The sequence below is a fragment of the Carcharhinus amblyrhynchos genome, chromosome 1 (genome assembly GCF_965287045.1).
Source record: "Carcharhinus amblyrhynchos chromosome 1, sCarAmb.v2.hapA, whole genome shotgun sequence".
Lineage (NCBI taxonomy): Eukaryota > Metazoa > Chordata > Chondrichthyes > Carcharhiniformes > Carcharhinidae > Carcharhinus > Carcharhinus amblyrhynchos.
The window spans coordinates 25,689,685-25,708,090 of NC_137324.1; the positions used below are offsets into that span (position 1 = coordinate 25,689,685).

The 18,406-nt window shown below is 42.1% G+C and overlaps 1 protein-coding gene across 1 annotated transcript in view; it reads left to right on the forward strand.

Annotated features, from left to right (window-relative positions):
- The window catches only part of maea (macrophage erythroblast attacher, E3 ubiquitin ligase), a 117,772-nt gene that overhangs the window by 28,929 nt on the left and 70,437 nt on the right, over positions 1 to 18,406 (forward strand). Inside the window, exon 3 of the mRNA XM_080200240.1 lies at positions 13,258 to 13,461. Coding sequence (XP_080056366.1) covers positions 13,258 to 13,461 — 204 coding nt within the window. The remainder of the gene's footprint in view (positions 1 to 13,257; positions 13,462 to 18,406) is intronic.

Below are 18,406 nucleotides of genomic sequence, written 5' to 3' on the forward strand. Positions count from 1 at the left end.
GAGGTATTCACAGACATCTTCAACCATCTTTACAACAAGCTGAGATCCCGATCCGCTTCAAGAAGATGATGATGATCCCGGTACATGAGGAAAAACCAAGCAGCGTGTCTTAATGACTATTGCCCAGTGGCTCTGACATTCATTATGAAGTACTTTTTGAAAGGTTAGTCGTGGCACAAATCAATTCCAGCCTCCCGGACAACTTAGATCCAGTAAGGTTTGCCTACTAATGCAACAGTTTCACAGCAAACGCCATTTCCCTGGCACTGCACTCAACTCTGGAACACCTAGATAACGAAGGCACCTATGTCAGACTCCAATTTATTGACTACCGTTCAGCCTTCAACACTATTATTCCCATGAAATTTATCTCCGAACTCCATGGTCTGGGCCTTGGCACCTCCTGCTGCAACTGGACCCTGATTGTGAGGAAGGGTGTCGAAGTTTGCAGGGTGACTCGGACAGGTTGCAGAGCTGGGCCGCGAGGTGGCGGATGGAGTTTAATGCGGAGAAGTGTGAGGTAATCCATTTCGGTAGGAATAACAGATGTGTTGAGTATAGGGCTAACGGGAGGACTTTGAATAGAGTGGAGGAGCAGAGGGATCTAGGTGTATGTGTACATAGATCCCTGAAAGTTGGGAATCAAGTAGATAAGGTTGTTCAGAAGGCGTACGGTGTCTTGGCGTTTATTGGTAGGGGGATTGAATTTAGGAGTCGCAGCGTCATGTTGCAACTGTACACAACTCTGGTGCGGCTGCACTTGGAGTACTGTGTGCAGTTCTGGTCCCCACATTACAGGAAGGATGTGGAGGCTTTGGAGAGGGTGCAGAGGAGGTTTACCAGGATGTTGCCTGGTATGCAGGGGAGGTCCTATGAGGAGAGGCTGAGGGATTTGGGGTTGTTTTCACTGGAAAGAAGGCGGCTAAGAGGGGATCTTATAGAAACATATAAGATGATTAGAGGTTTAGATAGGGTGGATGGTGATAGCCTGTTTCCTCGGATGGAGAAAGCTAGCACGAGGGGGCATGGCTTTAAATTAAGGGGGGGTAGTTATAGGACGGATGTCAGGGGCAGGTTCTTTACCCAGAGGGTGGTGAGGGACTGGAATGCCCTGCCTGCTGCAGTTGTAAATGCGCCTAGTTTGGGGGCGTTTAAGAGATTGGTGGATAGGTTTATGGACGAAAAGGGATTGGTTTAGATTAGTGGGTCAATGTTTTTTTTTAAAAATAAGACTGGTCGGCGCAACATTGTGGGCCGAAGGGCCTGTTCCGCGCTGTAATGTTCTATGTTCTATGTTCTATGAACTCGGACTACAATCAGTAATGGTGGGCAATAACACCACCTCCACGAGCATCCTCAGCACCAGTGCCCCACAAGGCTGTGTTCTCAGCCCCCTACTATACTCCTTTTTATATACACCAAGACTGCAGCCAACTTCCCCTCCAATTCGATTTTCAAGTTTGCAGACGACACCATTGTTTGAGATCCGGCCCACTACAATGATGAATCACAGTACAGGAATGAGATAGAGAATCTGGTGAACTGGTGCGGCAACAATATTTTCTCCCTCCGATGTCGACAAAACGGAGGAGATCGTTATCGACTTCAGGAAGCGTAAAGGAGAACATGCCCTGCCCGCGTCAACGGGGGTGAATTAGCAAGGGTCGAGAGCCTCAATTTTCAGGTGTCCATGTCACCCAACAACCTGTCCTGGTCCCCCCCCCCATGCCAACACTATAGTTAAGAGAGCTCACCAAGCCACTACTTTTTCACATGACTTGGCATGTCAGCTATGACTCTCTCACCAACTTTTACAGATGCACCATAGAAAGCATTTTTTCTGGTTGTATCACAACTTGATATGGCTCCTGCTCTGCCTAAGACTGCAAGAAACTATAAAAGATCGTGAATGTAGCCCAATCCATCACCAGCCTCCCATCCATTGAGTGGTGGGGGTTATAGACAGTGTGACATGACCCCAAGATCCCAGTTGAGGCTGTGCTTGTGTATGGAATTTGGCCAACGGTTTCTGATCAGTAACTCTGTGTTTGTGTTTTGAAGGCCACCTTGGTGAATGCTTACCTGAAGATCAGAGAGGCTGAATGCCAGTGACTGTTTGAAGTGTTCCCTGACAGCAAGGGAACATTTCTGCCTGGTGATTGTCAAGTGGTATCCATTCATCTGTTGTCGTAGCATCTGCATGGTCTCCCCAAATGTACTGTGCCTCGGGATATGCTGCAGGAAAGGATATCCTGAGGCATAGTACATTTGGGGAGACCATGCAGATGCAATGACAATGGATGAATGAACACTGCTCGACAATCACCAGGCAAGACTGTTCCCTGGTTGGTGAACACCACTTCAGCAGTCACGGGCATTTGGCCTCTGATCTTCGGGTAAACGTTCTCCAAGGTGGCCTTCATGACATACAACAGCATCGATTTGCTGAGCAGAAACTGATTAGCCAAGTTCCCCACACGAGGACGGCCTCAACTGGGAACTTGGGTTCATGACACACTATCTGTAACCCCCATGACTTGCCTGGGCTTGCAACATCTCACTCACTGTCCTGTCTAGAGACTATACATATCTCTTTTTTTAACCTATGTCTAATGCTATCTCCACTCGCACTGCACCTTTTTAAGGCTTGATTAGCTGTAAAAGTCTGGCATTCTAATCAGTATTCTGTAAACTGTGTGTGCCTTTATGTGACCTGTTTGTGATCAGAACTCCCCACTCACCTGACGAAGGAGTAGTGCTCTGAAAGCTAGTGGCATTTACTACCAAATAAACCTGTTGGACTTTAACCTGGTGTTGTGAGCCTTCTTACTAGTTTGCTGCACACAATGGTCTGTTTTGAGGTTGCACAACTATTTTTGAAGGCAAGGTGTGGGGATGACCTTGGTGCAATATTCGTCTTCAATGACATGTTGAAGGCTCCAGAGAAGATGATGTAGCTTCTCCACCCCGGGGAAGTACTGGACGACGAAGTGTACTTTGTCTGTCGTGTCCGGAGTTCGTCTTCTGAGGAGGTCATTGTGATTTTTTTTGTTGCAGTGTACCATATCCTATTTTGAGGAAGAAGGAACTGAAGGCACTGTTGCTATGCATGCAAAGATATGTAGAGGAACAGGTTGTTTTGAGGAAGCATGGGGGCTTCCGAAGGACTTGGACAGATTTGGAGAGTGGGCAAAGAAGCAGCAGATGGAATACAATGTGGAAAAGTGAGGTAATGCACTTTGGAAGGAGGATTAGAAGCATAGGCTATTTTCTAAATGGGAAAATGCTTAGGACATCAGAAACACAAGAGACTTGGGGAGTCCTTGATCAAGATTGTCAAGGTTAATAGAACATAGAACACTACAGCACAAACAGGCCCTTCGGCCCACAAGTTGCACCGATCACATCATCACCTACCAACCTACAGACCTATCTATAACCCTCAATCTCATTAAACCCCATATACTCATCCAGGAGTCTTTTAAAAGACCCCAGCGAGTTTGCCTCCACCACCACTGACAGCAGCCGATTCCATTCACTCACCACCCTCTGAGTGAAAAACTTACCCCTAACATCACTTCTGAACCTCCCTCCCCGCACCTTAAATCTGTGTCCTCTCGTAGCGACCATTTCAAACCGGGGAAATAGCCTCTGAGAGTCCACCCTATCTATTCCTCTCAACATTTTGTAAACTTCTATCATGTCGCCTCTCAACCTTCGTCTCTCCAGGGAAAAGAGTCCCAGCTCCCTCAACCTAACTTCATAAGGCATGCCTCCCAGTCCAGGCAACATCCTTGTAAATCTCCTCTGCACCCTTTCAATAGCTTCTACATCTTTCCTATAGTGAGGCGACTAGAACTGCGCACAATACTCCAAATGAGGCCTGACAAGGGCCTTATAAAGTTCCAGCATTACCTCCCGACTCCTAAACTCAATCCCTCGATTAATGAAGGCCAGTACACCATACGCCTTCTTGACCACCTCCTCCACCTGCGAGGCCGATTTAAGAGTCCTGTGGACCCGGACCCCAAGATCCTTCTGCTCCTCAACACTACTCAGACTTCTGCCCTTGATAATGTCCAGATTCAGTCGGCAGTTCAGAAGGCAAATGCAATGTTAGCATACAAGAGCAGGGGTGTACTTCTGAGGCTGTATGAGTCTCTAGTCAGACCCCGTTGGGAGTATTGTGAGTGTTTTTGGGCCCTGTATCTAAGGAAGGATGTGGTGGCCTTGGAAATGGTCCAGAGGAGGTTCACAAGACTGATACCTGGAACGAAGAGCTTGTCGTATGAGGAACAATTTGAGGACTTTGGACCTGTACTCGTGGGAGATTAGAAGGACGAGGGAGGGGATCTTGTTGAAACTTAGAGGATACTACGAGGCCTGGATGTGGATAGGATGTTTCCACTAATAGGAAAATCTAGAACCAGAGGGCACAACCTCAGGCTGAAGGGACGATCCTTTTAAAACAGAGATGAGGAGGAATTTCTTCAGCCAGAGAGTGGTGAATCTGTGGAACTCTTTGCCACAGAAGGCTGTGGAGGCCAGGACATTGAGTGTCTTTAAGACAGAGATGGATAGGTTCTTGATTGATCAGGGGATCAGGAATTATGGGGAAAAGGCAGGAGAATGGGGATGAGAATAACATCAACCTTAATTGAGTCTGCTCTGCCATTCAATGGGCCAAACTATCTAATTCTAGTCCTATGTCCTTGAGATAATGAGTGAAAGAGAGGGGTTAAATAGAGAGAAAGGGTGCAAGAATCGGGGTGGGGTGGTGAAGAAAAATAAAGGCAATAAGCAAGTAAAAGGCAGAGAACAGTTAAAAATAAAATGAAAACAAAGGGGTCAAGGTGGGATAGAGCTAATCATCTGACGTTGTTGAATTTGATGTTGAGACTGGAAGACTGCAACGTGCCTACCCAGAAGATGAGATGCTGTTCCTCCAGTTTCTGTTGAGCTTCACTGGAACATTGCAGCAGGCCAAGGACAAACATGGGTATGGGAGCAGGATCGTGTGTTAAAATGGCAAGCAACAGGAAGGTCAGGGTCCTGATTGAGCACCTTCGGTCTGTGTGCAAAGCAGTCGCACCGTATACTTTCGGCTTCTCCGATCATAGTGGAGACCACATTGGGAGAAGCGAATGCAATAGACCAAATGGAAGGAGTTGCAAGTGAAACACTGCTAAACTTGTAATAAGTGTTTTGGGCCTTGGATAGTATGCATGACAAGATGAGGACAAATATTTTCTGTTGAGGGTCATGAGTTTCTGTCATGAGTCTTCCACAAAAATCAGTGGAAACAAAGTCTTTAAATATTTCTAAGGCAGTAGTACACAGATTCTTGATTTAACTAACAAGGCGGGGTGGGGCGAGGGATGCGTGAAAGATAGGCAGGGATATGGTGTTTAAGTTGCAAGCAGATCAGCCATGATCTTTTTGAATGGTGGAATAGGATCAAGTAGCCTGTTTTTGCTCCTAATTCATATGTTTATATATAAGGGTGACTCAATTGAGGGAACTGAACGTTGTAGACAGGAAAGACTTGTTTTCCCTGTAGCTGAGGAATCACTTACTGGGGGGGCAGAAATGTAAGGTGATTGGTAGATGATTAGAGAATTCACATGGATGAGCCTTTTTAGCCAGAGTGCTGAAATGCTCAACTCATTTAAAAGGATCTGCATCTGAAGTGCTGTAATCTGCAAGGCTATGGACTGTTTTGCTGGAAAGTAATATTCAAATGAGTGGCCAGTTTTTTTTCTTTGTGGCTGCTGCAGACACGATGGGCTGAACTGCTGCATTCTACATCAGAACATTTCTTTGGTTCTATGAATTTTGTTTTCTATGTCTGACTTTGTCAAGAGGAGCCTCCCAAGGTATGGAAAATGGTCCACATTTTCCTGGATCCCATTAATTTAAATTGACGGGGTAGTTATATACTAATCTTGAGTTTTCCATGTGTTCAGTGAAAGGTCTGTTCTCTCAAGCTTTGGAGAAGGAGGTGACAGTGACCTGGAGTTTAAGCATCATCTGCACACTGAGGTAGGAGTAGTTTTGGTTTGAAGGCACTGTAGATTGAACAGTCTGTTCTGAAGATTATCTCTATGCCTGTGAGTAATTTGCTAGAGGTGAGGTGAAGCATTGAGATAGGGTTTGTGGTGGTTCTGTTACTGAGGATTGAAGATTGCATGGAAGTAATTGTGCAGTAAGTGGAGGATGGTGACAAATTTCTGAGGGCAGCTAAAATTGAAATTATTGCACAAACCTTTGTGGATAACTGGCCCAGTGACTGTACCACCAAGTCATTGTCTTCCCATTTTGGTTTGGAGTTTTATCCAAAGAGAGAGCACAAGAATAAAGTGTAAATGTTGGTTAGTTTTCTTGTCAGACCTCAGAGTGCTGAAGTCTATTTTGACAACCCCTAAAGCTGCCAAGAGCTTGCAGTGTGGATTCATTGGCAATTAACCATGGATGAGAAATTTATAATTATCCAGAAGGACTGGAGAGAGAAAGCAAGATGTTTCTAAAAATTCTGAATGCTTATTTAACGTTAAAACCAAAATATGTTTCATGTGGATGGGGAAATCAAAATGTAGGTTTATTAATTAAAAATTGAGAATGAACAGAGGCTAGAAGAAATTTCTTTCCCCAGAGGATTGTTGGAACATGGATCCTTTGCCACAGTCAGAGATCATTGCATCTTTTAATGGGAAATTAGATAAATAGCTGAAGAAGGAGAAGGAGGAAAGGGCAACTAAGAGGAGAACTGATTAACTTTTGATAGTTGTAGCATAACGGTGACATAAACACAATGGGAAAAGAACTGCCTCTTGTATAAATTTTTGTGTTTCAATAGGGATGCCACTATGATATTGTGTACAATGCATCCTCATAAATTGTTCGCAGTTTTTTTAAAAAGGTATTCATGTGGGATGGATTTCCTGGTTTTCTCATCAGTTGACAAATTTCAGATAATTAGGAATAGCTACAATACAGAGCTTACGAACATAAGAGCGGGAGTAGGCCCTACAGCACGTCGAGTCTGCTATTCAGTAAGATTGTGACTAACTTGAAATTGGCCTCCATTTGGCCCCTTTTCACCCTTGACTTCTGTACTAAAATCTGACTACTTCAGCCTTGAATATATTCAGTAACCCAGCCTCCACAGCTGCCTGGAGTAAAGAATTCCAAAGATTCAAGATCCCCTGAAATAAGTTGTTCCTCTTTGTTTGCAAAAATGGGAGATATTTCCCCGGAAGAAAATGGGCATCAACTGCCATGGGCCATGCCCTATCTTTTTCTCTCCCTGACAGCACTATGGATGTACCTAAACCTTGGGTTCAAAAAGGTCTCAAGGGCTGCTAAGGATAGGCAATAAATGCTGGCCTGACCAGCAATATTCACACATCCCATCTCAAATGAGGAGACAAAAACTGTACTTTGGGTGTGGTCACACCGACTACCCTGTATAGTTGTAGCCAATACAGTCCATCCCCTTGCGATGAAGGCCAAAATCCCATTTGCCTTCTAAATTAATTGCTGGACTTGCATGCCAACTTCTTGTGCTTTGTGTGAGAACACCCAAATCCTGGTTGGTTTAAAATTGTAAATAATTGCATTTAACTTGTGTTAAGTGAATTGGCTGAGGCAACTTCTGACACCTATGTCAGATTCCTGTTTATTGACTACAGTTTGGCTTCCAACACCTTTATTCTTATGAAACTCATCTCCAAATGCCATGGCCTAGGATTTGGTTCTTTCTTTGGCTGATACTCAAAGTATCAGTCCTGAGAGAATGTTGTTTGGAGGTGCCAACTTGTGGATGAAACATGAAGCAAAAGCCCTTTTTTTTTGGCCTCGGGTGTATATAAGAGGTCCCATAGCACCCTTCTGAAGAAAAACCCTCTACCCTTTGTGTCCTGCCCAATATTCCCAAATCAGTGTTACATAAAACAGATTTTCTGGTCATGATTGCATTGCTATTTCTGTGTTGTTGCTGTGCTATGTACAAATTGGCAGCTGTGTTTTCTAAATTACAACAGGTACTGGACATAGTATTTAATTGGCAGTACAGCACTTTGAAGTGTTTGGTCACTGTTTCTTTTCCAAACAAATCAGAGGACATTGGAGGCACACATTCACGAATTCTGTAGCAGTTACATACCCAGTGCATTTTTATCCTACTCTGTTAGACTTTGAAAGCGTTTGGACATTTATTACCGCATTAAAGCTCTTCCATTTGCAAATGCACTAACTTCTGTAAGTGGAATTTTCCCAATTGCACCTGCTTCTTTATTTGGTGAAGTCTGCTCTTTGGTCCAATGCATTAGTATTAATTATATAATAGTTGCAATTTTATGGATTAACGTTCAGATTATTAACATTAAAGTTAATTGACTGTTTCCTGGATGGCTTCTGACGTTCTATTAATTTGAGAGTTTTCCCTTGTGTCACTGTTGTTAATTAGTCTTAATGAAGTGGAAATATTTGTTTAAAGTAAATGTTTACTGAGGATTGAAGCAACCTTTTTAAATGTTGAAAATCATGATTTAGTGCTATTGCAGGACCTAAATAGGGCAAATAATAATATTGCTGAATATCTTACCCAGTTACAGCATTGCCTCCACTGAAAAATGCAATGTTGGAGATAAAATCATAACTTTAAACAATGGCCCTCTGCTGCCTTTTTGGAGGTACCAAAATTTAGTTTGAGAATCTAATCATTGCTGAAGGCAATTTTGGTTTTGGGCATGGTAAATGACCTCTCCATTGAAAATGTAGGCGTCAATAATGGGATTTCCCTTTTTTTGCGCACCTTTCTAAATCCTTTGATCTATCCTTGGTCAGTTTGGTGGAGTTGTAAACTACGTGATAATTACTGGAGTATAAATATGTAATAGTTTTAATACACTGGGAATGCAGAGGAGGTTTACTGGGCTGATGCCGGAGCTAAGGGGGTTGAGCTATGAGGAGAGGCTGAATAAACTAGGCTTGTACTCGTTAGAGTTTAGAAGAATGAGGGGAGATCTCATTGAGACGTATAAGATGATGAATGGGATGGATAGGATAGAGGTGGAGAGACTCTTCCCGCTCAGAAAGGATAATAGGACTAGGGGGCACAGCCTCAAGATAAAGGGGGGGCGGTTTAGAACAGAGTTGAGGAGGAACTTCTTCACTCAAAGGGTGGTGAATCTCTGGAATTCTCTGCCCGTTGAAGTGGTGGAGGCTACCTCGCTAAATATTTTTAAGACGCGGGTTGATGGGTTTTTGATAAGAGAGGGGATTAAGGGTTATGGGGAGAGGGTGGGAATGTGGAACTGAGCCACGACAGATCAGCCATGATCTTATTGAATGGTGGGGCAGGCTCGAAGGGCTAGATGGCCTACTCCTGCTCCTATTTCTTATGTTCTTATGAATACTCAGGTCTGGCAGTATCTGTGGGAGGAGTAACAGTTAACGTTGATCGTGATTTTCATCAGTTTCATTTAACCTAAAATGTTTTATTCATGGATATGACCGCTTTCCTCCTTTTCTAACTTTACAAGAAAGCCTTTTGAGAAGGTGTAGAGGCGATTTACTACAAAGGTATCAGGGAGGAGTTACGGGGACAGTCAACATAACTGAGTGGAAAATCCTGTCTCTCAAATTGATTGCATTTTTTTTGGAGGTGGATGAGGGCAATGCAGTTGACGTTGTCTTCAAGGACTTTAGCGTGGCCTTTGACAAGATAGGTTGTTGCATACCATTAAATCTCATGTGATTCAGGGTGAGGTAGCCAAATGGATGCAAAATTGGCTTGATGACAAAAGACAGGATGGTTGTCAAGGGTTGTTTTGTTTCTCAAACTGGAGGTCTGTGACCAGTGATCTGCCTCGGGGATCGGTGCTGGTCTGCTGTTATTATTTATATTAATGATTTGGTTGTGAATTTAGGAGGCATGGTTTGTAGGTTTGCAGATGACACCAAGATTGGTGGCATAGTGGACAGGGAAGAATGTTATCTCAGATTGCAATGGGATCTTGATCAATATGCCAGTGAGCTGATGAATTACAGATCGAGTTTAATTTAGATGAATATGAGATGATGCATTTTGGTAGATCAAATCAGGACAGGATCTGCTCAGTCAATAGATCTTGTGGGGAGTTACAGAACAAAGATCTTAGGAATACAGGTTCATAGCTCCATGAAAGTAGAGTCACAGGTGGATGGGGTGGTGATAACATTCAGCATGCTTGGTTTCATTGGTCATAACATTGAATACAGGAGTTGGGATGTCTCGTTGAAGTTGTACAAGACATAGGTGAGGCCACATTTGGAATACTGTGTACAGTGTAGCTCACCCTATTATAGAAAGGATATGATTAAACTAGAAAGAGTGCAGAAAAGATTTACTTGGATGCTACCGGGACTTGATGGATTGAGTTATAAGGAGAGGCTGAATAGACTGGGACTTTTTTCTCTGGAACGTAGGAGGCTGAGGGGGTGACCTTATAGAGGTCTATAGTACCGAGGAGTACAGATCAGCTTGATAGTCAATATCCTTTCCCAAAGGTAGGGGAAATGTAAAACTAGAGGGCATAAGTTTAAGGGGAGAGATGCCAAAGGATCCAGAGGGGCAATTTTTTCACAAAGGGCAGTGTCTGGAGCGAGCTGCAAGAGGTGGTTCATAGAATCCCTACAAGTCCACACCAACTACAATCCCACCCAAGCCCTATCCCCATAATGCAATGCATTTACCCTAACTAGTCCTCCTGATGCTAAAGGGCAATTTTAGCATGGCCAAAACACCTAACCCGCACATCTTTGGACTGTGGGAGGAAACCAGAGCACACGAAGGAAACCCACACAATCATGGGGAGAATGTGTACACAGGTCCAAGCCAGGAATCAGCGCTGTGAAGCACTGAGTGCTAACCATTATGCCACCCCACTCCTGCTGAAAGATTCAAGAATGCAATGCAAAAAGCAAAAGAATAAAAGTTACATTTGCATGGTGCCTTAGAGAACCTCAGGACATCGGCTTCATAGCCACTGGAGTATTATGTTAAACTTAGTCACCGGGTGACTGTCCGAGGGTGAGAAAGGAAGTAGGGGAGCTCATCATCCATGCCCTAACTATAATCTTTCACAATTCCCTAGATTTAGGAGTTGCCCCCTAGGCTGGAACATTGCTCACGTCACTCTGCTTTTAAGAAGGGTGAAAAAAAATCCAAAAGCATTTAGACAGTTAGATGGGTAAGATGGGTATAGAGGGAAATGGGCCAAATGTGGGCAATTGGGACCAGCTTTGTGGTTAAAAACTGGGCGGCTTGGACAAGTTGGGCCGAAGGGCCTGTTTCCATGCTGTAAACCTCTGACTATTGGTTTCATCGTAAAAACACCTGAGAAAATGTTACACCTTATTGAATGAGATGTAACTATGTTTTAGCAACAAAGCAAATTTATAAGTGTTGCTCTCTGGCCCTGCAAAACTCATTTTATACTTGTGGCATGTCCAATTTCCTCATTCTATACCAAAAATGAGAATATTGTAAATTGTTTCAATAAGGAGTGAACGTTTTTAAGACTAAGAGCATCTTCTAGCCTGAGTGTGGTGAATTTCAGATTTCTCTACGCCAAAGGATTGTGAAAGCTCAAGCACAGCATGGTCAAGACAGGAATCGTGATATCAGGGGATATGGGGAAAAAATGGCTTAAGAGGTAGATGATCAGCCATGTTCTGATTGAATAGTGGAGCAGGCTTGATGGGTTGAATGGCTGTCTCCTATTTCCTAAGTTTCTATGCCTCTGCAGTTGTGGTATAGTCTGTTACAACTCTGGTCACATTTGGACAGCTTTCAGAGCAGGTTGTTGGATGTAGATTGGCCTCAAGCCACCCCCATGAGTTGCAAGCTCTGAGTACAGTTATCTTCCTTCAGCTTGGTTGTTGCAGAGCATCAACTGGACAGAATCAAAATCCTACTGTTCAGGAGGAGGCCATCAAGTCTGCACCAACCACAATCCCACCCAGGCCCTATCCTTATAACTCTATGCATTTACCCTAACTAGTTCCCCTGACACTAAGGGATATTTTTAGCATGGCCAATCCACCTAACCCGCATATGTTTGGACCGTGGGAGGAAACCAGAGCATCAGGAGGAAACCTATGCAGACACAGGGAGAACGTGCAAACTCTACACAGACAGTAACCCAAGCTGGGAATCGAACTGGGTTGCTGGCGCTGAGGCAGCAGTACTAACCACTTCCACCATGCTGCCCAGGGACTAGCTCTTGGAAACACTATATAATTGCAATAACACTGGGTTAACCCAGTGTGGTGGAGGTATGCGCTGTGCCCTCAGCACTTGTTAGTAGTTTGCATTCCACAAAACTATGGAATCCCGTACAGTGCAGAAGGAGGCCACTTGGCTCATTGAGTATCCACTGACTTTCCGAAAGCACATCCTACCCAGGTTCTCCCCTGCTGGCTAATCCACCTAACCCCCACATCATTGGACTGTGGGAGGAAACTGGAGCACCTTTAGGAAACGCACGCAGGCATGAAAAGAATGTGCCATCTACACACAGTCACCCAAATTGGCATCAAACCCACGTCACAGGTGCTGAGGTAGCAGTGTTAGCCACTGTGCCATCCATTGAGTGTTTAATTTAGCATTTCATGCTGAATACTTCTAATTTATCTGGAATGAAATTTATCATAACTGGAAAATTTCATGAACTGAACTGTCAGATTACATAATGCCACCACTTCCCACTCCACACCCCAGCCGTCAGCAGATTGCAGCTGAAGCAAAATACAACAGCTGACAAACTTCAAATAAAAATATTAAAAGTTGGAAATAATCAGGTTGGACAGTATTTTTGGAAAGACAACTTCAGTTAACATTTAAGATTAAGACCTAGTTTGTCCTGCTGAGCATTTGCAGCATTGATTGTTTTCATTAACACAGGCTAAGTTGGTATTGCATTAAAATCAAGGCAAAATACATCAGATGCTGGAAATCTGAAATAAAAGCAGAAAATGCTTGGAAAACAGCGGGCTTGGCAGCATTTTCATTTTTGCGTCATGCACTCTATGCTGATGAATCCTTATTTGCCTATTTTGAAGGAGTCTTATGCTGTCAGTAAAGCTGCGTGCTCAACTTCAAATCAAAATTCACACTGGTTTTAATCATATATTGTTGAACAAGTACACTTTGCAGATCAATTTTCCATGTGGAGTGACTTTTTTAGTGAATATATTTTCTCCTTCCTGCAGGCAGTTGAATCAATCCAAGCTGAAGATGAGAGCGCAAAGCTTTGCAAACGTAGAATTGAACACTTGAAAGAACACAGCAGCGACCAAGCAGCAGCAGTTAACATGTGGAAGAAAAAACGCATGGACCGTATGATGGTGGAGCATTTGCTGCGGTGTGGCTATTATAACACTGCTGTTAAATTGACCAAACAGAGTGGAATTGAGGTGAGTGGTGCTTAAGAACAATAACTATGCTGAAAAAGTTGCAATGAAATAGTTAAGAACTTGGAGATCCTTGTGGTAAATAACCCTTTTACCCTGTTACACAATTACATATTTGGCTCTGTTTTGTTGAATTTGAGGCTAGTTGATAATTTTGTACTATTAGCCTAATCAGTAATTCTACTTATGATACAAGTTATGACTGTCAAGTGTCTTGGTCCAAATGTAACAAGTTAGTAGTATTGCAAAAAATATTGCATCCTAATTTTGAAAAAAAGTCACAATTTAAATTTTATGTCTTTTGGCTGAAAGATTCTGTAGTTGGGGAATAATTAAGGGAATATGTCAACTGATTTTATAATCAGTAATGTATTTGTTCTAAAGTGCATTGTAAATCTTTACTGAGCGATAGATTGTGTCTGAATTTTGGTTCTCATTTGGATTTTGTTTGGCCAGTACATTTTTCTCTCTTTGGGTTTCTTGACTAATTTACCTGTTCAAATTTAGACATGACACTGAATAATGTAAAATAAAAACAAAATACTGCCGATGTTAGAGATTTGAAACAAACACAAAATGATGGTCTAGCAACATCTGTGAAGATATAAGCTGAATTAACGTTTCAAATCCAATATGACTCTTGAGTAAAATGTTTTTTGAACACTTCTTATCCTGCATATATAATTAACTATTCTGAAGAAGATCGATATATAGTTTTGAGATTAAAAGTTCTCCAAACCATTGTCTTTAGTGCTAACTGTTCAATGATTCACTTTGATTGTTATATATTTAAGTATTGCATGATTGCTTTAAGACCAGGTCACATGATGTAATGGTGATGTCATTGGGGTGTTTTAGAGGCTCTGTTTTTAGTTTATTTGTACTCTATGCAGAGAACATCTCTTACTTTATTTTTTGTGTACATATTTCTTGTTTGAAATCCACAATCCCTAACATAGGACATTCCAGATTGCTGTACCTGTGGAATTTCAAGAAGGAAGGTCGCCATATTATATTGCTCATTTTGAGGAAGAATCCCTGACTTTTTTTTCTTAAATCAGTACATGTGCTCAAAAATGAGCTGTATAAGTAAGCAGAAATGATTAAGCTTGTTCCATTTCTGCAGGCCCTATTGTTGGAATTGTCATGTATGAAGTTAAACATGGTATTAAATAGTATAAGGAAAGTCTAAATACAAAATTCAATTGGAAAGTTTCAAACCAGCACTTTCTTTTCTTTAAACCCACGTTAGTAAATAGCTTCAAACTACATTGCAAATCTTTTTTTAAAATGTAAAGTATTTTGGATGGCACATAACTAAAACTAAACAGAATAAGGAACATGAATTTCACCGAGAGTATTATTAACCTGAAATATTATTACTGTTTCTCTTTTCACAGATAACCAACTATTTCTAGCATTTCTGTTTTTAATTAAAACAAAATCGATCTCCTCATTCTTTAAGGACAGGTGTAGTTACATGCTGAAACCATTTAAACTAAGTTTCAAAAACCCAGTCTACCAAATTAAGAACTTGTTCCCATATCTCTTGATGTCATTAGTATCCAGAAATCTATCAATTTATGTCTTGAACATGCTCAGTGATTCAACTACCACAGCCTCTGGGCTAGGGAGTTCCAAAGGTTCAGTACCCTTTAAATGAAATTCCTCTTATCTTAAATGGTCTGACGCTGATTTATGGGAGGCATGTTGGCACAGTGGTTAGGACTGCTGCCTCACAGCACCAGGGACCCAGGTTCAATTCCGGCCTTGGGTAACTGTCTGTGTAGAGTTTGCATGTTATTCCCAGTTCTTCCTGGTGCTCCATTTTCTTTCTCCTAGTTCAAAAATGGTTCTTGACTGACTGACTTGTCAGGGGGCACCAGTACTTTGTAAATTTCAATGAGATCATATCATTATTCAAATCTCTTCTATATAACACTGCCTTTCTGTTTTTCTTCCAAAGCCCTCTCATCATTTCATTCCCATCTCATTTTGTATGAGCAAATTTGGAAATATTACATTTAGTTGCCAAATTCATATCATTTACCGACTCTGACACATGTCTTTGATAGCAGGGGCCTTTGGAAGTCAACAAGGTCCTGATTTATAAGACGGTTGTGATGGACGCCCTCTTCTTTCGCAAAATCTGGACCGTCTATTGATGCCACATTAAGATCTTGAGAGCTTCCATCAGCAGTGCTTGCATTGAATCCTGGTAATCAAATGGGAAGAGTGCCAGTCCAATGCTAGCATTCTCCATTAAGCTGCATCTACCACCATCAAAGCCCTGCACCTGCAGAACCACCTCTGATGCATCTGCATACCTGGAAACTGCCTCCCTTGCCAAGTTCTCATCCCCAGCTTTCCATTGGCCAACGCTCTAAAGAGCAGCCAAAGGAAAATGTTTAAGGATACACTTGAGACCATCATAAAGCACAGAGGCATTGAGACCACTGACCAGGAGGAGAAGGCTGAGGAATGATCAGCAGTGCTCCTATCTGGTCCGTCAAAGCACAAGCTGCTTTGAGGATCAGTGACTTGACAGTGAAGCAGAATGGCGGCAGCAGAGCCAGAAGAGGGAAGCCAACCCAGGACTGTGAATTCCATTCCCCCACACAACAATATGCCTCATTATGGAAGAACTTGTGGACGCAGATTAGATTATGAACAGCATTGATCCATGTGGTACCCCATTACTAACAGTCTGCGATCCTGAGAATGATCAGTTTATTCCCATTTTGTTTGCAACATTTGTTTCCAACGCTGAAATACTTTTGTTCCTTGGCACTGTATCCTTTTGAAAGGCAACAGTTTAATAACCTTCCCATGAGGCATCAAGAGGGGAGCAGTATTTGAGAGTACCCAGGCTCTGCCTTGTTGCTAAATAAAAATCAATAGTTACATTCTTCAAGAGACCCACTTTGAATATAGTGGACAACTGAAAAACAAGGCTAAAGAGAATGTACAAGAATAAATCGGGAAAACATAAAGGGAACTCAAAATATACTATTTAAATAATATTGTGATTTAAGCAAGAAACAAATTTGGAACAAAAAGTGGACCTTCTGTGGAAGCTTTTTGAATAGAAAATTTCATGTGGAGGCAGACTGCATCACACCGGTGTCCCACAAGGCTGTGTCCTCAGCCCCCTACTACACTCCTTAAAAACCTAATGACTGTGTGGCCAAATTCCCCTCCAATTCGATCTTCAAGTTTGCTGACGACACCACTAGTGGGTTGGATCTCAAACTATGACAAGACATAGTACAGAAATGAGATAGAGAGAATCTGGTGAACTGGCACAGCAACAATAATCTCTCTCTCAATGACAACAAAATGACCCCCATGCCAAAATTATGGTAAAGAAAGCCCACCAATGTCTCTACTTTCTCAGAAAACTAAGGAAATTTGGCATGTCAGCTATGACTCTCACCAATTTTTACAGATGCATCATAGAAAGCATTCTTGCTGGTTGTATCACAGCTTGGTATGGGTCCTGCTCTGCCCAAGATTGCAAAGAACTACAAAAGGTGTAGCCCATTCCATCATGTGAACCAGCCTCCCATCCATTGACTCTGTCTACACGTCTCGCTGCTTGGAATAGCAGCCAGCATAATTAAGGACCCCATGCACCCTGACATTCTCTCTCTTCCACCTTCCTTCAGGAAAAAGATACAAAAGTCTGAGGTCACGTACCAACCGATTCAAGAACAGTTTCTTCCCTGCTGCTGTCAGACTTTTGAATGGACTTACCTTGCTTTAAATTGATCTTTCTCTACACCGTAACTATGACGGTAACACTACATTCTGTACTACTTGTTTCCTTCTCTGTGAATGGTATGCTTTGTCTATATAGCACGCAAGAAACAATACTTTTCACAATGTTAATACATGTAGCAATATCAAATCAAATAAGGTACAAAATGAATTCTTTGGTACTTTTTATATTCTCTTGTGAAGACAGGTGCAGATTCATGGTGGTAATTGATAAGTGTATGATAAAATTGCTGGGCTGGGGGTACACAAATGAATGCAGGGGTAGTGGTATGAGTTGGGATGTAGGGAGCAGAGTTTAGGATAATTTAAGTTTATGCAGCAAAGAATGTGGGAGACTGGGCTCGACTGGAATAGTCAAATTTAGAGGTAATAAGGCATGACTGAGTTTCAGCAGCATAAGAGCTGAGGAAGGGGTAAGCTTGAGGTAGAAATAGGTGGTTTTGGTCATGATTTGATTGTGGTTGGAAACTCCTCTCTGGTCATACATGACACCAAGTTTGTGAATAGTCTGGTTCAACCTCAAGGTAGTTTCCAAGGAAGAGGAATGGAGTTAGTTGTAAGGGAACAGCATTTGTGGCTGAAATTGAAGTTAGTGTTTACTCCAAAATTTGGCCCATTATGCTCAGCGTATTGGTGTACTATTTCAATATTCAACTTGGCTACAATTTTCCTAAAAGAGGTGTTTTGTGTAGGATCTTGTGTGAAAAAGCAATTTATCCTTTTCGTCTTCCTAACCCACTATGACCAGCGTTGTTTCTACACACTTCTGCTCCCTCTTCTATTTTTTTTCTGGTTCTATTTGTGTCTGAAATGAAATTATTTTAATTAAAGCAAAATGCTATGCAAACAGGAGATCTGAAATAAAAACAGTGCTGGGAAATACTCAGCAGACCTGGCAGACTGTGCAGGTAGAAACCGAATTTCAAATTAGCTCTTCTTTGGAGCAAATTATCTTATTGTCTGCCATGAGTAAAATTTTAACCTACTACAGTAATTTTCAGATTGGAACCTGTGGGCTTCTAGGAATCAGTAAGGGGCTTCCAGACAACAATACAAGGTTAAAATATGATTTTGGGATCTGTTGGTATGCATGGAATAACTAGTTCAATAACATTTCCAACATTGATAAACTATCAATAGCACTGTTTGAGTTGCTGACGTTTAAATA